This window comes from Daldinia caldariorum, assembly GCF_022478825.1.
Source record: "Daldinia caldariorum strain CBS 122874 unplaced genomic scaffold F4812scaffold_2, whole genome shotgun sequence".
Lineage (NCBI taxonomy): Eukaryota > Fungi > Ascomycota > Sordariomycetes > Xylariales > Hypoxylaceae > Daldinia > Daldinia caldariorum.
The window spans coordinates 839,198-859,241 of record NW_025953038.1 but is presented as its reverse complement, the minus strand read 5'-3'; the positions used below and the strand labels follow the sequence as shown (position 1 = coordinate 859,241).

At 49.0% G+C, this 20,044-nt stretch overlaps 7 protein-coding genes across 7 annotated transcripts; 3 read left to right on the top strand and 4 right to left on the bottom strand.

Moving 5' to 3' along the window:
- Window positions 1–129: 129 nt before the first annotated feature.
- On the bottom strand, window positions 130–2,213 carry F4812DRAFT_413259 (diphthamide biosynthesis protein). Its single transcript, XM_047932776.1, has 2 exons — window positions 1,837–2,213; window positions 130–1,765 (listed from the first exon to the last, which is right to left on the bottom strand). Exons 1-2 carry the CDS (start codon window positions 2,036–2,038, stop codon window positions 612–614), a joined length of 1,356 nt encoding a protein of 451 aa, XP_047793559.1. The 5' UTR covers window positions 2,039–2,213; the 3' UTR covers window positions 130–611.
- A 34-nt stretch (window positions 2,214–2,247) lies between these two features.
- On the bottom strand, window positions 2,248–5,013 carry F4812DRAFT_171166 (peptide N-acetyl-beta-D-glucosaminyl asparaginase amidase A-domain-containing protein). Its single transcript, XM_047929943.1, has 2 exons — window positions 4,132–5,013; window positions 2,248–4,070 (listed from the first exon to the last, which is right to left on the bottom strand). The coding sequence occupies exons 1-2, from the start codon at window positions 4,535–4,537 to the stop codon at window positions 2,458–2,460; spliced, it is 2,019 nt and encodes a 672-aa protein (XP_047793558.1). The 5' UTR covers window positions 4,538–5,013; the 3' UTR covers window positions 2,248–2,457.
- On the top strand, window positions 5,014–6,530 carry F4812DRAFT_171190 (kinase-like protein). Its single transcript, XM_047929944.1, has one exon. The coding sequence runs from the start codon at window positions 5,490–5,492 to the stop codon at window positions 6,174–6,176; it is 687 nt and encodes a 228-aa protein (XP_047793557.1). The 5' UTR covers window positions 5,014–5,489; the 3' UTR covers window positions 6,177–6,530.
- A 1,514-nt stretch (window positions 6,531–8,044) lies between these two features.
- Window positions 8,045–9,325, top strand: F4812DRAFT_413255 (uncharacterized protein). The gene has a single exon (XM_047932775.1). It carries the CDS (start codon window positions 8,731–8,733, stop codon window positions 9,046–9,048), a length of 318 nt encoding a protein of 105 aa, XP_047793556.1. The 5' UTR covers window positions 8,045–8,730; the 3' UTR covers window positions 9,049–9,325.
- A 747-nt stretch (window positions 9,326–10,072) lies between these two features.
- On the bottom strand, window positions 10,073–10,546 carry F4812DRAFT_455352 (uncharacterized protein; the record flags this gene model as incomplete). Its single annotated transcript, XM_047936805.1, has 2 exons — window positions 10,073–10,221; window positions 10,324–10,546. The coding sequence occupies 2 exons, from the start codon at window positions 10,544–10,546 to the stop codon at window positions 10,073–10,075; spliced, it is 372 nt and encodes a 123-aa protein (XP_047793555.1).
- Window positions 10,547–11,515: 969 nt separating this feature from the next.
- On the top strand, window positions 11,516–14,623 carry F4812DRAFT_467403 (uncharacterized protein; the record flags this gene model as incomplete). The annotated part of the gene is made up of 7 exons (XM_047938652.1): window positions 11,516–11,545; window positions 11,613–11,641; window positions 11,834–11,937; window positions 11,995–12,390; window positions 12,471–13,138; window positions 13,241–13,717; window positions 13,827–14,623. 7 exons carry the CDS (start codon window positions 11,516–11,518, stop codon window positions 14,391–14,393), a joined length of 2,271 nt encoding a protein of 756 aa, XP_047793554.1. The 3' UTR covers window positions 14,394–14,623.
- Window positions 14,624–15,004: 381 nt separating this feature from the next.
- F4812DRAFT_413251 (AIP3-domain-containing protein) lies at window positions 15,005–19,100 on the bottom strand. The gene is made up of 2 exons (XM_047932774.1): window positions 18,502–19,100; window positions 15,005–18,274 (listed from the first exon to the last, which is right to left on the bottom strand). The coding sequence occupies exons 1-2, from the start codon at window positions 18,661–18,663 to the stop codon at window positions 15,323–15,325; spliced, it is 3,114 nt and encodes a 1,037-aa protein (XP_047793553.1). The 5' UTR covers window positions 18,664–19,100; the 3' UTR covers window positions 15,005–15,322.
- Between the last annotated feature and the right edge of the window lie 944 nt (window positions 19,101–20,044).

The following is a 20,044-nucleotide window of genomic DNA, read 5'->3' as shown; positions in this document are numbered from 1 at the left end:
TTTCAATTTTATTGATACGTCGCTTTTTATAAATAAAATAAAAAAATCCTTGTTTTTTTAACCTTTTTCATTTAAAAAAATTAAATTAAAAAAAAAAAAAAAAAAAAAAAAAAAAAAAAAAAAAAAAAAGTTTGAATACAAAAAGCTCGGTCCGGATTCGAATGTCCCAGAGGGGAGTCGAATCCAGACCTACGAAAACCCGAACACTTGTTAAGATTTTTCTGACCAAGCCACCCGGGCGCGTTGACCGCTAAGCCAGAGAGCTGCCTTAGACAATCCAGCGGCCGAGGTGCCTTGGCCGGAAAGACGACTTGCTACCACGATATATAAGGTACCGACCTACCTAGGTATGTTTGCCTCGGGACACCCACCTGCAGGACAGGACACGCGGGACTGGCGGTTGGTTGCCATGGTGAGTGAGTTGGTACCTACCTACCTGAGTCAGGTTTTGTCACAGCTGCCCACGTTTAAGCCGCTATTTTACCACCAGGGACAGACAATTTTACGCGTGTATGTAAGACTCCGCGTCGTGCGTGACAAGCTTCGATCGTCGCATTGCCTCTACCTACTTCCTAAGAAAAGTGAGTAGCGAACAGGCAACTACCTAACTATCAGCTCGACACCTCCACGCCCTTCGTCCTCCCCAACCCCTCCCTCGCGTAGTAATCCATCGGGTACACGCCTCCGCTCCGGCTCCAATCCTCCCTCTCGTCCAGCGCGACGAGCGCCTCGTACGGCGTCAGCAGCGGACGCGGGAACGCGTACCCCCAGTCGATGCTGAGCCGCGGGCACGCGACCTGCACCCAGCACTCGACGTCGGCCATCATGGCGAGCTTGCCGGGGAAGATCTCGCTCAGCAGCAGGTGGACGCGGGGGACCCCCTTCGCCGCCAGCTTCGCCTCGATCAGGCCCATCGTGTGCGGGTTCCCCTGGCGGCCCAGCGACCCCAGGATCAGGCCCCACTTCCTGGCCCCCTTCGCCGCCGCGATCGCCGCCCGCCGCAGCTCCTGCATCTCCGCGTGCCCGTACGTCTCCCGCGTCAGCTTCCGCGCGTACGGGTCGTACCGGTACGCCGGGATCGCCGGGTTGTGGATCATGATGCTCTCGAGGTGGAAGCGGCCGTCGCCGAGGTACAAGATGAGGTCGACGTCGTCCGAGTCCGGCAGCCGCGGGGACGTGCAGCCGAGGATCTCGCCCTTGGACAGGGGCGCGATCTGGGGGACCAGGACCCGGAAGCCGGCCTTCTCGAGGGCCGGCTTGACGCCGTGGATGGTGGCGTTGAACTGGATGGTGCCGACGACGGCGAGGGTCTTGGGGGCGGCGAAGTTGCGCTCCAGGGTGGCGAGGAGATGCGAGGCGTCGATGCTGATGTCGACGAAGACGTACAGCACCTTGATCTTGGTGACGTCGACGGGGATCAGGCAGCTGTGGGCGTAGTGCACGAGGAGGTCGCAGCCCAGGGCGCGCGCCGTGTAGTCGTCGATGCAGCACGCGCCGTACGTCACGTCGCCCATGATCAGGGTCTCGACGCCGGGGCAGAACTGCGTCAGGATGTCCGAGATGGTGGTGGCGAACAGGAGCAGGCCCTCGGGCATCTGCAGCGCCACCCGCCTCGCCCCCGAGGACCGGATGCGGTGGATGGTCTTGGGGATCTCGAACGAGTAGTTGGACGGCAGCAGCGCCATCGCCTCCTTGAGTTCGGGGTCATTTAGAATTTCGGGGGGCACTTGATTGAGTAATCTTGGCGCCCGCCTGGGTTGAGATACTAGGGAATCATTTTTAGAAAATTTCCCCTCGATAATATCTTTGAAGGCATGAGTTTTAGTTAGTTATTACCTTGAATAGCACCGCTGTCCTCAATGGACAGATCTCCGGATCCATTTTTGGAATTGCTTTCTGCGGCTTTTCTTCCTACATATCTCTTCCCTAAAAATCTCTTCTTCGGCTGTTTCCGAGCCGGTGGTGATGGCGGCGCCGCATGGGCCTCCTCGATATCTGCGGCGATGCCCAGATCGGCCTGAGCCCGATCTTCCTCCATGTTTTTTCTTTCTTTTTTTTTTCCTCACAAACTAGAATTTCCTTATGTCAAAAGTTTTCATCGTTGATGTAGGATGTAAATAAGTACGCAAATTTACGGTGAAATCTTTAACCATAGAGTAAAGCACTAATAAAAATATTGTTGATTAGGAATATATATTTCGGATGTGTCAAAGTGAAAAAGTCAGATTGGAGAAGTAGACCAAAGTTTCGGTAATTGAATATCAATATTTTATAGCTGCATTTACTCAATAACCCTATCCTATTTATCGATTTAAGCGTGCTTCAAGTTACGAAGTACCTAACCAAGGTACCTTCAAGTACCATCTTCAGCGTCGCCCCTTAATATTTATTATAGGAGGTGCACCTATTCCAGCTACAAAGCCAAAACACTGTTCAAAACAAGACGTCCAACTCCGCTTATTCCACAGTTTTCCCCAAAAACTCAACATGGTTATCAGTAATCGTATCGTTGAACGCGCTAACGTCGCGATAATACAACACCACCGTATTATCAGGCGTTCCATCCTCGCCGTCATCTTCACCATTTAGCGCTTCAAACGAGAAGATCTGGTGCGACTGCCCGACGCCCAAGCTGTAGCTATTATCCGCGGGTCTGTAGTACGTCGCCGACCCGTTCTTCAACGTCCTCAGCACCGAGCCCCGGAACCGCGACGCGCCGGGGGTGGTGTTGGCGGCAATGAACGCTTCGAGACCGTTGGGGAACACGGAGGCGCCCCGGACCTCGTGCGTCAGGCTCTGGTTCAGATCCGCGCGCAGCGTGAGGTTTCCCTCGGGCAGGTACGACGTCGTGCTGCTGCAGTATAGCGGGTAGCTGTAGCTCGTAGAGTACGAAATGTCCAAGCCTGCGCCCGTGGCGGCATCGGCGCCTGCGATCCCGAACGTGTTGACCGCGTCATTGCCGTGCGCGGACACGCCGCCGGTGTTCGAGTACGACAGGGACTGCGTCCACGTCACGGTGCCCTCGCCGTTCTGCGTCTTCACGTAGGAGCTGATGGACAGCGTGCGTGTCACGGCTAAAGTGTAATCCAAGGTCTCGTTGAAGCCCGTCGAGTTCTGCGTGATCCGTTGGGAGAAAGCAATGCTGGGATCGCTTACGTACGTAGAACCCAATTCTCCGGTTGTGATGGAGTCTTCGCCGTCAAGCCAGACGAAAATCTTGCCCGTGATATACCATTCACTGTTCGTGACTGGGGCGAGGGAGGCGCTTGATTTTCCATCGTCAACTAGACCAATGATCTGGATCGTGAAGGTGTGCTCTTTCCCATCCGAAAGGAGAGGTAGCCAGGGGGTGATGTCAATCTCATGCTCCCTAATATCAAATGCTTCTATTCCGACGATTGGACGGTGCAGCTGAGGGACGACGCCACCGGTGTAAATCACCGGGAACGGCCAGGAAACTCCGGCAAGCTGGTCATCAATTAAGACTTGAACTTCTCGCCAAGGGGAGTACCCGGGGTATGTGCCATAGTCGGGATCAAAGGTGTGAACAGCACTCTGCGGCACATTGCTCCACCAGAACTCCTCGTTGCCCTGGGCTTTAACGTCCACTGTAAACACGGCACGGTTCGCGTTCCGAGGGAAGCTAATCGTGTTAGTCGCATTCTGCTGCGGGTAGGTGAACTGGCTCGGCTGCCCCGCCGATCCCGTCCGCTCGGAAATGGGGATGATCAGATCGGCAGGTCCCCTGCTGTCATCACTTGCAGCCACGGGGCTCTTGAAGAACGTTGCCGAGAGGGTCGTGTTGAGGAGCCCCGTGTAGGTGTTGTCTACGATGTTCTCCAGATCGAAGATCACGGTTTGCGGCGTCTTCCAGAGGGACGTGAACGGGGTTAGGTCTTTCAGCCAGACCCAGCGGATGCCGTACGAAGTCGGTTCCGCGGTGGACGTTCTCCACACCTCCGTGTCTCCGAGATAGAAGACGCCCGTTCGATCGTACTGCCGGCCCCTCACGAGGACGGTGAAGTTTATGACTACATGATCGAATTCGAAGTCCGGAGGAGTGTAATTACCTTGGCGAAGTTAAAATTAAGAAAAGTTTACTTTAAGACAGAAGGGGGTATGTAAGCCTACCAACGTAGGGGGCACCGTAACTATTTGCGAAGGCGTGCTCGAACAAAACTACCGTGTGTCCAGGTACTTCGCCAATTGAAGCCGTATCGTCGTCTATCGGCACATGAACGCCGTCGCGAAACGTAGGCCCTTGGGGTGTTAACACCGGCTCAGCAACCTGGAAGCATTCCAAGGGAGAGCTCGCAGCAGCTGCGTGAGCAAGAGCAGCTGGTGGCGCATCCTGTCCTTCAGCAACAAGTTCGCGAAACCGAGCAAGAGGGCTACGCGCCGTTTTCGATCCCTTCGCAGCGTTACCTCGCGGCGGATATCTCGCATCGGGGTGCGCGAAAGATAACCCTGCGAGAAGGGAGATGAGCAGCAGCAGCGCCCATTTCGTATTCATGGCCAAGACACCGATGCTCGACATTTGGGTTCGTCAATTGCCCCGATTCAGAACATACGTAAGGTAGACGAGAGTAAGCCGTTACGGTCTAGAGAAACAGCAGAATATCGAACGAATTGACCCTCACGCACAACATTTTTTAATTTTATTTTTACATATATTAACTGGCGATACGACCCTTGCGCCAGGGAGATATATATATGCATTGCCGGAATACATACTATTAGTAGCGCAGTAGAACCCCGATTTGCAAGAAAACGCGCCGATAACGACTTTGCTGCACGGGTAAATCAGCCGAGAATAGAAGGTGATATGCCAAGATCGTACAGGGATGCGCCAGATTTCTCTTTATCTCTATTGATATCCCTTTCTTCCGTATCTCCAGTACCTAAATAAAAGTAAATGAATATGATAAATTCTATGTAAGCAGGTTATGTACCTTAGGTACCTATCCATAGGTAATGGCGCAAAATGGCCTCAAAGTCCTTATTTTTCTTTTTCCCGACAAGAGAGAATAAACGTCACCTGCCACCAACCTTGATGATGAAGGCTTTTATTTTCTATATCAATTGTTGTCTACTAAGCATCGACAGTTTATTTTGACGATGTTATTATTCTATACCTCCGGCACCTCTCAACTCCTTGGTTCAAAATTCGTTGCATCCCTGTTCAACGAAGTTGTTTATGATCAACTGCGTTGTAAATAACCTCGTCACCTACACTACCTTAGAGATTATTGTTCGCGTGCACGTAGCAATCTTACCTGAACATAAATATGCATATGCCTTGTATTCCCTTAGGTAGGTAGGTATTAAGGCATAAATATAATGTCGTCTCACCTATTTTTTGCAGGTTATTTCGGAGACATCGAAGTGGTCTTTTGTTCACCAGTTCTAAAGAAAAGGATAAAAACGTATTTACCGTATCAATATTTTAATCTTCATCTCCGTAGAGACCTGTTTCTTTATCAGCCAGAATGCCGGCCCGCTTCCAGTGCAAACCCTTAGTGGCACCCGAGGCTAGCGAGTCTCAGGCCCAACTTGATGCCCAGCCCAGCTGCCGACTCCTTGCTCAGAAGCCCGGTGGCCGCTTCACCTGGGCGCTCGGAGATGGCTATACATTAAAGGAACGAAGATACGAGCCAGGCTGTGAGGTAGAGGTTGCCAACATTAGCTTTATCATGGGAGGATTTGCAGGAAGGCTAGATACACCTCAGGTCCCCGAAGTGGAACTGTCCTGGAGGGATGGAGATAAATTCTTCATCGTACAGCGCCAAGTCGAAGGCGAATCGCTGGAGGATGCACTACCAACACTGGGGCCTGATGACATCGCTCGCATCGGCTATCAGGTAGGTCAATATCTTCTTCATCTCAAGATCTTTATTTCGCCAGTCATGGCGAAGCGTGATGGAAGGCCAGTCAACAACTTCCATTTATTAAAGCCTTTACCGGATTCATCATCTGGGTCCTATTCGGTCGGCACGTCGGATAGCGATCTCGCGTCTATGTTAGGTCTTTCTATTGCCGATCGGCTCGACAAACCAACGTTCGACGCATTTATGGCCAAGATGCCCTCCGGTCAGCCATTTACCTTTAGCCATTCTGACGTGCACGAGGGAAATATTATGGTCAAGGACGGTAACTTCTTAGGGCTGGTCGACTAGGAGTTGGCGGGTTCCTATCCATCGTGGTGGGAATACGTAAATAGCTGCCCGTTGTTGAGTTCCTACTTCCCGGCCAAAATCCAAGACCGCGAAGCGTTGGAATGGTTTCGCGTCTACCACGCTATCCGAGACGGGCCTGACGAGGAGGTCGATAGGAAGGCAATAGATTACCTCGAAGGAAGGGCTTGGGTAGAAGCCGTAGCACACCTAGAAGGAACACAGTTTACCTAACTACAAAGGTAGGCTTCGTTGTGACTAAATATCGTCCTCCTTCTAGTAGAGCGAGTTGATCTGGGTAATACCAGGCACTCTTAAAGAAAAAGAAAGAGAGAAAAAAGAAAGGAGCAGTGGATCAACTTGTGTAATAGAAAAAAATAAAAATAAATAAACCACTAACCCAAAAAATACTTACAGTAAGTACTAAGTCTTCCGCATACTGTTACGTTACTCTATAGGTTCTTTCCGTAATGACATGGAGTCTTCCATACTGAGAATTGGGGCAATCACCTACCTATTTCAATTGTTGTAAGTAGAACTGAGATCCTCGGCTCGTTTGTATATGTCGTGACTATCATCACTCGGACATTGAAATTCTTCCTTGTAGCGCTGGTGATTTTAAATGTCCTTCTTATTGAGAAAAGAAGTAATTTTCATAATTCTTTATGCCAAGGCATAATTGTTTCCCTCCAGCGCTTTGCCCTAGGTATTATGCACCGTGCGTTGTGGAATATGTCTATTACGATTATGGCCTGGCCCATAAAGTCGTCGGAGTATGTAATGGATCTCCCCGAGGAAGAAAGGCAAACTGTTGCTTGGGAAGTGGGTGTATGTAGGGTAAACCCAGTGGCGGACCCAAACGTCCTTGCTTCCGAGAACAAAGCCCACCGAACCTTAGATTGGCCATGGATGATAAAATCGGTCAGGCGTGGTAGCAAGATAATAGTTTACAAATCATACGACGGCGGTGACGGCTTTGTGCGAGTCTCAAATGGTTGAGTAACAGCGATGCTTGGGACCTTAAAAAGAAAATCATCGTCCGACTAAAGCACGATTCTCTGAGCATGATGCCCTTCGGATGGGCTGTCGCAATTAGGACCGAATATGTAGGAAGTTGGGTATCTCTGTTACCTTATGTAGGAGGACAGGAGGACCAGGCGGCAGCCAACAGTGCAGCCAGCTGGTAGGAAATGGGTATTGTACAGTGCTAACCGAATTACTGTTTGCGTTGGATCCCGTCTGGAGAGAGAGAGAGAGAGAGAGATCATTGAAACAGCCATTTAAGGGGGGCAGTCCACGGGTGTTGTATTGTACAATACCTACAATACAAGGACCTACAAGGACCTACAAGGACCTACAAGGACCTCTAAGGACTTACATTAGTAAGAGAGATGTGGGTCTTATAACAATCCGCTAAGTCCACTAACTTCTAGCAGCGTTTAGCATTGGAAGGCAGTTGTGGCAGTAGCGTAGATCCACTCTGGGGAAGCGGGGCAAGCGGTCATTTAGCGTCTGGGGAAAGGCCCCTGAGCCCACTTCGCTCTAGACGCTCTAAACGTCACACGTGAGAAGATACCCAGAGGTACTTATTATTATCGTATTAGTCCATAGTAAGGATTCAAACGAAGACGAAAAAAAAATAGGTAGTACTCATAAAAATTGAGGCTCTTATGGTTGAAGTCGAAATCTTCAAACGGCAGCGAATTAAACCTTACACATACCTATTGACGACTGACATCAATAGGTTGCCTTCCCTCCCTGATGTGTGTGTGTGTGTGTGTGTATGTGTGTGGCGTGGTATGGGAACAATACCCCAACTCCCACATCTCACACCTCCCCGGTTCGCAAATCACAATATCAATTTAATCTCAGCTCCTTCTTACAAGTACGAACGTAATGGACACATTATGGTACTCTTACATGGGTAGATGGGGTGGTAAGTAATCAAGGGCAGCGTCACTTCTACAGGGTCTGGCCTATGGCATGTCGACGTTGATGTACGCTTTATGTATTGTCCAACTTAATCCTGCAGTACATCGCATACGGCTATATGGTTGGCCCTTGAAAAGGTTGACGCAACGCCATGACCTGTTATTATTGGTTTACCCCGCTTCATCCTTACTGTCTTCTTTCTTTCCTACCTAAGACAGAGAGGACAAACACAAAAGTCAGGCCACGACGGGCTAAGTCTAAAGGGGGCAAGTATCAACTCGATCAACTTGCCTGCCTTTCTCCCTCCCCCCTTTAAAAACCAGCGGACTCCCTCGAGTTTCGAAAGTTTTAGGAGTTACACGGAGTTCTTTCTTGCCTACATCTTTGGAATAAGGAATTACCTTCGATCCAGGTGTATCGCAGGAAGAGTTCATACCTGTCTCTAAAGTACTACCTAAACGATTTAATCGAGAACAGAAACCATTATTATATAAACCTATTTACTCTATATACTCTATACATCAACCCGAGCCAAGCCATCCAAACCTAGACGTATTCAAATTGTCCTCATCATCGTCACCCATTACAAACTCATTACCAAAAAGAAAAAAAAACAATTTCCAACATGCCCGTCCGTATCCCCAGTGCCAACAGGACTGAGATCGCCACCTTCGGCATCGCTGGCGTTGCAGGCTTCGCTCCGTTCTACTTCATGCTCCCCGGCGCCGAGGAACGCCTAGCAAGCCAGACGGCCCGGTGGGCGCCCCGATGGGAACGCAACATCTCCTACTTCGCTCCTCCCGCGCAGAGGATCGCCCAGCGCATCGAGCCCCGCCTCGAGAAGACCGTCAAGAAGATCGACAACCGGCTACCGCTAGAAAGGGTGGCCCAGGGCGTCGACCGACGGATCAAGTACGGCATCAACAAGGTGCACAAAGAGTAAATACCTACCTAAAATAAATCTATATTGACGTACCTATGTTCTTTCTTTGTTGGGATGGAGTTACCTATAGGCTAGGATGATTTTGGAAGTTCTTGGGATGGGAAACAATGAATTACGAAATGGGAATTGGGTGGAATTCGGGTATACCCTTAAGCTTGCACTTCGTGTCGCTAGGGTGCAGAAGTAGGAGCACTTGTACTTGATGCTCTAACACAGACCATGCGCATGGATGAACCGTTCGCTATGAAGTAGTCTACAATAAACAAAAGTAAAACCAGATGCTGCCTCAATGCTCTTGTGACTGACTGCCTGTAGCCATCGTATCTCTTACAATCAGAATAATCCTGCGAAGACTGCTTGCTCTGCGCTCTTATTACTACATAGTAGCCTCCCAAGATACTTTATCTTAGGTACCCATGCATTGGATTGGCTTATACGTAACTTTTATAGGGCCATCCCTGAGACTCGCTCTGGTCTTCCGCCAACTTGACCCCGACACTACCATCAATTATTGTTATGAACAACACAAAACCGTGGAACTTCCGTAATTCTATCATCATAGCTCACGGACCACCAGCATCATTAAATTAAATCACGGTGTTGAACATGATAGAGAAACAAATTATAATCTACCTGGGTACCTAAGGTAGCTATTGAAATAGATACCGCATACACAGGCCTGTTTGTGGACCTTAATAGACCAATTTATAGTTCTGCAGGCTGGTCCTAACACTTCTTTCACTCCTCAAGGTGATTCCGCGGTAGGCCAATGATAACGACGTAAGAAACACCATAAGAAGTATACGCATTGCTCCGCGAAAATTACAAATTTATATTATATTACCACCGATGTAGATATAAACTTCCTGTACCAATCAATGTGGTGGTCATGTGGCGAGTTTGATAGCAGCTTCGAGCTTTAACTTCCTTGATGGACAGACGAGAACAGAGTCTCAATCAATCAGTAGAAGAAAAAGAGTCAGAAACTCGCAAGTCTAGGATAGGGCATGGGATAGGGAATAAATTAAGGGTTGCTTACCCATCGCTCGAATTCCCGGTCGTTGTCATGGAACCTCTTTAGTTTCTTATCCAGCTTTTCTAAGATGTGCAAGTCCGTGTGGTCTTCTATAGCTCTGGATGATGTTCCAATCTGCCCAACCATGAACTTTACACCTGAGCTTATATGGTTAGTACTTATAAGTAGCAGTTAGAAGCGGTAAGGATGTATGGACTGGGCAGAGATAATATGTAGGTACCCAAGGTAGGTAAACACACTTTTGCGAGGATAGTCGACTTCTTCCAACTTCTCGCCGCATTCCAAAATAGCATCGGCAAACGCGGAGCCTCCTTCAGCACTCGGGATACCGTCGGTAGTAATGAATATAAGCAGGGGCCGCTTGAAGCTCTTGTTTCGGATCTTATGGTAGATGAGTGGTTCGAGGATCTTAAATCGTAGATTCGTACCGATAGGAGTACTCCCTCCAGATTTCCACGACATAGGTTCGGTGATGTCCCCCACCCCCCGAAGGCTTCAGTAGGAGGAGCCACTAACGTCTTGGTTGATGAAACGCAGCGCAATACCTTCACCTTCGGGGAGGATTCGGGTGGTGATCATCGCGATTCTTCGGACTAGACGCTTCTGGCTATCCCCAACGTTTCTCATGTTTCATCGAGCTACTATCCTCTGAAACAAATATAATAGGTGAGTGCCGAGGCGTGAGAAGTATGAAAGCTTCTTCTGGAGCATAGGGCAACTTACCGCAGTAAATCACCTGTTGATGCAAGGATAACTTGATTGTGTTCGGTGAAAGATATGCCTTACTAACATCCGACCTATGATAACCACGTATATGTTAGGAATGGTTGAGATGGCTAATGAACGGGACCGAATTATACCGACATATGTTCTTGGATTGGCTACCTAGCGAGAAATTGATGTATCCAATCATCCTTACCGTGTAGTAAGTGCGCTCATAGCTGATTAACCAAGATACTACTACCTCGTTACGGTGTATACAGTATATAGGCCTCTCAACAGCTCTACGTGAGTTCAATAATGTACTAAAATTACGTTGAAACCGCTAGGCACTTCGTTTCTTGAATGCCATCATATCATAGAGACTTCAGCATCTCAAGATGCTTTTACCAATCCGCAAGGTTCGTCTTCATCACATCATAAGCACTGCTTGGCACGCTTCAGCCACATACGTCTCAGGATTCTTTGATTTTCCGAACCAGAAGTAAAAAGACCGCCCAGGCGATGTGATCTAGGTAATCTTCGGGATCTAACAATCCGGGGTACCTTAGTGCTTATATCTTGTGTGATACTTAACTGCTTGCGGTCATGACTCTCGAACGCTGCATTTAGGTTTACCAACAGGAGTATTCGTACTGACCAATCACAACGATGGAATAACTAACTCTGATACTGTATAAGGTAAGTAATATTCTGCAAATAGCATCAAACATGCAGGGCCCTGAACCGTTACAGACTATAGTGAGGACAGGAGGCTGAAAATCCTGCAGTACAAGTTGTTTCATAGGTAACATATCATAACTCTTAGGACAAAGATATATGCGATGAAGATATCTTGTGAGATCGGATAGTCCTACACATTCAAGTTGTAATTATATAATAGATACTAGGTAATCATTATTCAGATCGTTTGCGTTTTAATGACATGTAACCGTTGATCGTGTTTCTATTCTTCTTCTTCTATATACTACCCTGTATTATTTTTGGGGGGTAGTTGATCTATCCGGCCCCTTGCTAAGACATGCACAGGTTACTTTCGCTTGCCGTTTTAGGAGTAACGGTATTAGCATCTCCTCAAGCAACACCGTCAACAAAGGTGAACCCAACAGCATGTGGACGTATATCTTCTTCTGGTATGTATATATATTTTCAACGCGGAAGTTATCTATGAGATTCTAACGAGACCCTAGGCCTATCAACCTTCGGGGCGTCTTTTGCATATGAGTGTCTTCGCTCAGTCCCAAATCGGGTTCAACCAGCACAGCAACTCATTCAAAGTCTCAAGGCTTTCGTGGAATGGCAGTCTACTCTTGCTTGGCTGAAAGATCCCCCCAAGTCTTACGGGTTTCCTACTGTCGACGTACAGGGGAGTCTAGATAAGATACTGGATACAGCGACGCAAGGGGGCTACGAGAGCGAGTATGACTTCCAGGTTGCAATCGTACAAACGATAAACGCGGCTCACGATGGCCACTTCTTCTATACGCCCGATGTCTTTACGGCATTCACTTTTGAAAACAGATTAGCCCAAGACATCGTCTCTGTGTCGACCGACGGTATTTCTCTACCAAAGCTTTATCGATTGTGTAAGCCTACCCAACCTAAAAGCCATTAGTTTCGAAGACTCGTGGCGGCTACTCTTTACTCATCTATTAATATCGTCCAGCCGATTTAGAATCCGGCTCAGCAGTCCCAATCGCCGAGATCAACGGCCAGAATGCCACGAGCTTCATGATAGATCTAGGCGCGCAGTTCGGAAGCTTCCAGGACATCGATGCGCAGTGGAACAGCCTGTTCCCAACATACGCCAGTCCCAATGCGCAGAGTCCATGGGGGAGAAGCGAGATATACTTGGGACCTAGACTGACACTGACCTACGAGGACGGCAAGTCCGAATTCGGCGATACGACGGCGACGCTCAACCAAGGTGCGGAAAGCTTCGTCGGTATCATTACCGGAGACGATTACTACGACCGATTCTGCACCCCGAAGCAACCTTCCGGTTCGGAAAATAAAGCTTCGAAAGCGCCCTCAAAGCGTAAGCGAAACGTGAGTCCGCGCGCGCGAGCGACGTCTCCGGACCTAACTCTTATAGCAAATACCCCCGAGAACACCACGGCGGGATATTTCCTTGACGCAGATGGGTACGAGGATGTTGCAGTGCTGGCTATAACGTCTTTTGAAGAAGACGATGAGCAGTACTTAACCTCCTTTCAAAATGCGGTACAGGAGTTCCTCGCCCGATGCCAAAGTGCTAAGAAACAACGGCTGGTAATTGATCTAACGGCCAATGGCGGCGGTTTCATAGCAGCCGGATTCGAGCTCTTTGGACAGGTTTGTCACCTCACCTACCGATTCTCCTCTCAATTTGCAGCCGTCAGCTTTTGATACGTACCGTACCTACCTACCCAAGTACCTAAACTAACTCGATCGAAGCTCTTTCCCGGCGCCAACAAGTTCACCGCCAACAACATGCGTCTCTCGGACAGCCTAGTAGACATCTCCGAGATATTCGCGTCGTCTTCCGCGACGGACCAGAAGAACGCTCTGGAGTCATTCCCGGTGTTCTTCGACAACATCTCCCCGGCGGGCGTGGGCTCGCCTCAGGGGGTGAAATTCGAAACGGTGGACGACATCATGGCGCCGGTGACGCTCCACAACGACAGGTTCACGCAGTATATCGGGGAGCCGAACAACGTGCTTGATACGACCGGGTCATTATCAAACGGAAGCCAGGCCGAAGCGAGCCCGCCCCCCTTTAAGTCGGAGAACATCGTGCTGCTTACGGACGGGGCGTGCAGCTCGACGTGCACGACATTCTCGTACCTCATGCTCTTCCAAGAACGTGTAAAGACGGTGTCCGTGGGTGGACGACCGCAGAACGCGCAGATGCAATCTTTAGGCGGCGTCGAGGTAAACATCCCCCTTCCTTTACCCCGACCCCCCCGACTCCTTAAAGGAAGCCATAACGCACAAGTAAACATACACCCGGATTTATATATACTAAAAACCAACATAACAGGGCGGCCAAAGCCTCGGCATGGACGCCATATCCACAGCCGCCTTCGTAGCACTCAGCCTGGCGAAAAACCAGAGCTTAAGCCAAGCGCAACCAACCAAGCCCCAAGGCGGGGGGTCCCTCTCGCTCCTCAGCTCAGCGTACGCGCTCCGGCGCGCGGCGGACCCGAGCGCGGCGGGCGGGATCAACCTGAAGAACAACTTCGCGCCGTGGGACGCGGGGACCCCGCTGCAGTTCCTGCGCGAGCCGGCGGACTGCCGGTTCTTCTACACGCGGGCGATGCTGCTGCCGGCGTCCGGGCCCGGGCCCGCGTGGGCGCGCGCCGTCGACGCCGCGTGGACGGACCCGCAGCGGTTCTGCGTGCGCGGAAGCAGGACGGCCGCGGCGGATAGCGGGGCGCGGCCTGTGGACCCGGCGTTTGCGAAGGATGGGCAGGCGCAGACGGGAGGGGGTGGTGATGAGGATGGAAAAGATGGTGATGAAGATTCTGCTGGAGGAGCGCTCGAACGGAGTAGTGTCCGGATGGTGACGCTCCTCGCGGCTGTCTCGGCTGTGATGTTATGTTTATGATAAATCTGATGATGTGAGGGACGGATTAGAATAAACGGGAAAAGGGAAGGGTTTACGAAGGCTTAAATGGTGAGTTGGTTGCATCTGTTTTTATTTCGTCTTGGTGCACAAATATAGGGATTATACATAGACCAAGATGCGTACAAATATCAATATGTTTACGGGTGTAAGGGATGTTATTTACGATATTCCAGTTACTTTATACTGTTATGACTCTTAAGTAATATGAGATTCTTGCTAGAATGAGTATTAAGAGAGATATCATTTCCAATCGGATGTGATTGTTAGTATTCTTACCGTAAATGCCTTCATCCTCATACTTGTCACTGGGGAGAGGACTGACTGTAATGATACGAGCGAGACAGGCATTTGCAGCTACGCTAGGACCCTGAAAAATTGTGGTCTTAAGATTCGACGTATATAATTGATTTCGTCGCAGAGAGCCTCCTTACCGCAGGAACAGAATTAGGTTCAAGGGGATGAGCATGAAGAGTGAATTCCCAACTCAAAGTTGAATTGCAAAAAGCCTATTGTTCCTTAAGCTATCACTTGCTCATACTTAACCTTAGGTACCTACCTATTGAATGCTAGGCTCATACATAGAAAGGGACTGCCAAACATGCACCTTGATCTTCGCATGCTCGAGGACTTGGCTGTATTTACAAACTTGGACTTGATAAATATCTCGTTTAACTATCTCTAATAGTCAATAACAAAAGGGGCAATCATTTGTTCCTCAGTATCAGACCACCCCGGATCATCATGAAACGCAAAGGTGGGAAAAACTGTAAAATAAGCTATCAGGACAAAAATAAAAAGGTTAGGGCAATACAGTGTTGACCGTCCAAAGCTATGCGCGAATAACACCTGTGATGACTAAAAACAAGACAAGGAATTAAGGTGTACATCTTATCAACAGACTCTTAGCCTTATATATCATCGTGGGCTAGCTTCTTAGCGGGATTTGCCTTCTTCGTAGGTTCTTCCACCTTCGCCTCAACCTCCGCGTCGGTCTCTGCCTCTGTTTCCGCCTCCAAGTCATGTTCTTCCACTTCTTCCTCAATTTCCTCGAATTCCTCGGCTTCTTCGCCTTCTTCACCTTCCTCTTCCTCCTCTTCCTCTTCCACTTCTTCCTCCTCCTCCTCTTCTTCTTCCTCTTCCTCCTCTTCTTCCCCTCCGGCCGGTTCATCAGCCATCATGCCATTCATTCGTTCCCAAACCTCTCGTCGTATTCGCTCGTCCTTAGCCATCCTCGCTCGCTCAACTTCCTCAAATCCTCCACTCTTCTTCAACCTTCCCTCGGCGACAAATTTAGTCAATTCCTTCATCAGAGGGTTCTCTCGCCGGCTCTCCAATTCCTTCTGCCGTAGCTTTTCTGCACGTTCTATGGCCTGTAGCCTGTCTTCGTGATTCGGCTGCAGAGCTCTTACTTCGCCTAACACACCCTCCTTTGCAGCGGTTGGGTCGGCGCTGTTCCCGAGATTATGCAGGCCCTTTGAGAACTGTCGTGACGTTGGCGCACTTTCCTTCATCTGTTCCTTGGTAGCTTGCTCAACCAATGTGAAAGTCTCAGAAGCCTTTTCGATGTCATCTTGTAAGTCAATCATTAGGTCTTCCATGACCTTGAGCTCGTCACGACCCTGGCAGACTTCTTCCAATTCTTTCTCCCAAATCTTAGTCCAAATCGGCTTCTCTCGCCTCATATACTCTTGCACCTTCTTGAGCTCTTTGGTCAGGACTTGGATATCCTTAGATACGCCCTCTAGTTGACGTGGCAAGGGTCTCACGCCGCGATTAACGACGTCCTTGCGCAAGTCTTCAACCAGATCTTGAAGGTCATCCACTTTGGTAACGAGTCGGTCAGAGTCTGAATTGAGTTGTTTGCGACCTTTCATCACATAGGCATACCCAGAGTCACCTTCCTCGGGCACTGAAGCCTTGGCAGCCGCAACCTTGACATTAGCTGCTTTGCTTCGTAATGAAGACATAGAGCTCTGGATCTCGGTCTGGAAGTTCGAATACGTCTGTCGTAAGACGGCCAGATCCCGTCGTAGAGTCTGCAACTCCCTAAGTTGGCCATTATTGAGTTTGGCGCCTGCGCCAGCTCCGCCAAGCTTAACACCGTCCACGATGGCCGGCGGTGCTGCAGCCATACGAGCCATCTCCTTGGCCGTCTCCAATTGCCTATCTGACACTCTTTGCAAAGCAGATCCTTGGTCGGTAACGTTCTGCTTTATCTCATCTACTGCCTTTTTTAAGACCACAAAACCCTCATCAAAGTGTTTCTTGACCTCGTCAAGCGGCTCGACGTTTAGCGCAAGAACTGTACGGTCTTTGATATCGGATAAGTCTTCAAGCTCGTGCCGCACCCCGGAGATGGGGTCTTGAATATAGATCTCCGGAAGATCGCTTCCGTTTAGGGCAGTGTTCCAGGAAAACTTCTCGATGAATGCAAGCTGCAAGCGTCCAATCGACAAGCCTGTATAACCCTCCGGAAGTACAAACTTCTTCACCTTGGACTTGTATTGCAAAAACAAGGTAAGCTCTTTGTCCAAGGGAGGTGATTGCTCTTGTATGGATTGTTTGCGCTGCTTTTCCGGAGGGGTTTGGGGCCGCGCCTTGGGTTCTACATTTGTATCTATCCTTGGCTTTGGCTTCTCGGGCGAGGTCGGGGTCGGGGTCCCCACTACGGGAAAGGCATCGTCTAGAGGTCCGGATATAGTAGCAGAAGGTCTGTACCTCTCTTCTGGGGATTGAGCCGGCGGACTTTCCGATTGGGGGGGTGGTAGATCGGGTTTCGAGCCCTCCTCGGTAACCTTGCTGGGGATTCGAACCGGCGAAGACGCTTCATACGCATTTTTAGATTGGTTGGATGTGTTACGACTATGCCGTAAAGTTTCACGAACTTGGACTGCTCGCAATGATTCTCTTACTTCTCCACGTCCGCGATTCGGTATTGGGGTGTTCTGAGTAGGTAGCATAGGCACACCATTGGTTGGTGCTCCCAGATGTTTGGATATCTGATAGGCGGAATACCTTCGCGATGCTCTTCTTTCCAGATCCCCTCCTCTTTGCAAAGCAGCGAACGCGCTCTGCGTTTTTGGCGGCGGAGGGGGTGGTGGGAATGAGTCAATATCGAAATTACCCCCTGAGGGCCCTGTAGGTATTGTAGTCTCATCTCCGGGATATGGAGGAAGCACTGGTATGTTCTGCATAGTATTACTTGACAGAGATGATTGCTCGGAGTTGAAGGAAGCGTTGGACTGGTCTCGCGGTAGAGTTCGTCGATTGGGGGACTGACTAACCACCGGCGGTGGCGGGCCTTCGCTCTGCTGTTGCTGTGGTGGTGCCATCCTTTCGTTCTGTTGGGGGCTAGCGTACCCGTTCTCGATTCCCTCGTTTAGAAGGCTTGTAAGGCCAGTGTTATTACTTCCAGTGGTGCTGCTGCTCATGGTACGGCTAGCAATGCTAGCTGATTCAGGCGAAGTATTCCCGTCTTTATCTCGACTTTGCTTCTGACGCAATTTCTGCTGTTTTCTTTTAAGACCGTGTAGAAGATGTATGATGATGTCTCGTATCCGTGGCAGATACTTCTCAAGACTCTCCGTGTTGGCCTCCTGGCTCAGAGTAGCCTCTAATATGTGTCTTAAGTTTTCTGGGACGTTTCCTAGGTCGGATGTGTCTACATTGATTGCAGTAAATGCACGGCAGGCCATATTAAACTCATAACCCAATCTAACATAGACGTCGGATACTTGAGTATCGGTGGCTTGGCCGCGCGACCACTGCGTTAATGTCTCGAGTAGTTGCTTCGTCGCGACGAGTAGATGCGTAACACTCTTTTCTATTTGAGATAGTGGCATAGATGCCCCATTAGATTGCTATCGGTAGAACCATACCGTTAGCATATTAATCCGGAAATAGTAGACATGGGACGAAATAAATAGGACGGGTTGAAAGCAAACAAAAACGAGGCAGGATATTGAAAGATTACAATACACCACCACCCTCACCCCGCCTTGCCTTGCCTAGCAACCGATAACCACACCAGTTACCAGTTACGCATCCTTCTTAATGTTTGCTTGTTTTCTTCTTCTTTTAAACTTACATTACGTCTAGAGGAACTACTCCCAACGGATCTATTTGAAGCCGTTGAAGACCGCGGCTGCATACCGGCTGGTGACATCGGGCGCATAGGAGCATTGGGAATACCATCGGGTCCGGGTGACCGTCGCTGTAGCGATCTCTGAGAAGCAGAAGGGGCCTGCATCTTGAATTCCAATCCCAAAGCCTAATTCTTCTCAACTCCTCAATTCTTCTATATACCTTTTCCCTCTCTTTACTACTTATCGGTTTAGGATTAGGTCCCAATCGTCCACCCTACGGTTAAATTATCTCGAGGAAGCAAGCGCTGAATACTCTATCATTCGTCGTCAAAAGAAGTGAAATCGATGGTTGAAAAGCAAAGTGATGAAAAAAGCTATAGCGAGTTACACGAATGGAACAACGATGATCAAAATCGGCGTTTGCGGAAAAAATGGTTGCGATGGAAAGTTGTCAAGCAAGTCAATGTCCGAAGGTAAAGTTGTGGATGACTGATGCCCGCGTGAGGCGCGACGTCGAAAAGATCGAGGAGGCCCGACGAACACTAATCCTATTTCGGTTAAGTGTGCACGCAGGGGGCTAGGGTCAAACACGCAGACACGGCGATAATCAGGGCGGCTGGGCGGGATTAAGTTAAAGTTCCTAGGCGGGCGAGTGGGCCCGGGGGGAGATTTTGACCTTCTGGCCTTCTGGCCTTCTGGCCTTCTGGTCTTCTGGTCTTCTGGTCTTCTGGTCTTATGGTTTTCTTATGAATAAATTAGGTATGAATAAATTTAGTGTACGGTTTACGTACTTGTCATTTACTAGGTACCTCCGTACGTACTTCACTAATAAAGTCAATGTGCAAAGGATTGTAGGTATTACATATATCAATCTAAGTTTCTTTTTGTTCTCTTCTCTTCTTCTTTAGGTACCTACAAACAATGGCATCAGGCTTCATTGTTTATGAACACACGCCTGAATGACTACGGTAATGACTATGTTGTCTGGAAGTTAAGCATCAGGTTATTAGGGTATCAGTTCGTTGTCTAAGTGGCTGACTTAGGTACCTACCTACCTGTAGGTAATTGCCTGTCACCTTTAAACTATAGCATACATTCGAACGGATATGCAACTTGAACGGGTGCCTTAATTGTGGCATCTAGGTTAAGCATCTGATTATAGATATAAATACACCACTCTTTCTAAATAGAAGCATATAGAAGTGTAACACTGCGAGGATTCGTCACGCCCCGATGCCCTATATACTATAAAAAGGCGATATTCGGGAATAAACAATAATTGCTGTCCTCCGAGCAGCGAGCAGCGAATAGCGAAAGCCCCGCCTCGCCGATTAGCATGGCAAGATTCGTTCCGAATTAGCGACATTAATACCCGACACGTCAGCGCAGGCCTATTTAACGGTTGTGGGATTGACTCAATTATCATGCAATAATTCACTTGCGATGTGGCTTACTAGGTGACAAATTGTTATATATTGGTTAACGGTTCTTGACTTTAGCGAAAACTCATAACTTCAAAATCATTCTGTTATAGTTACATATCCT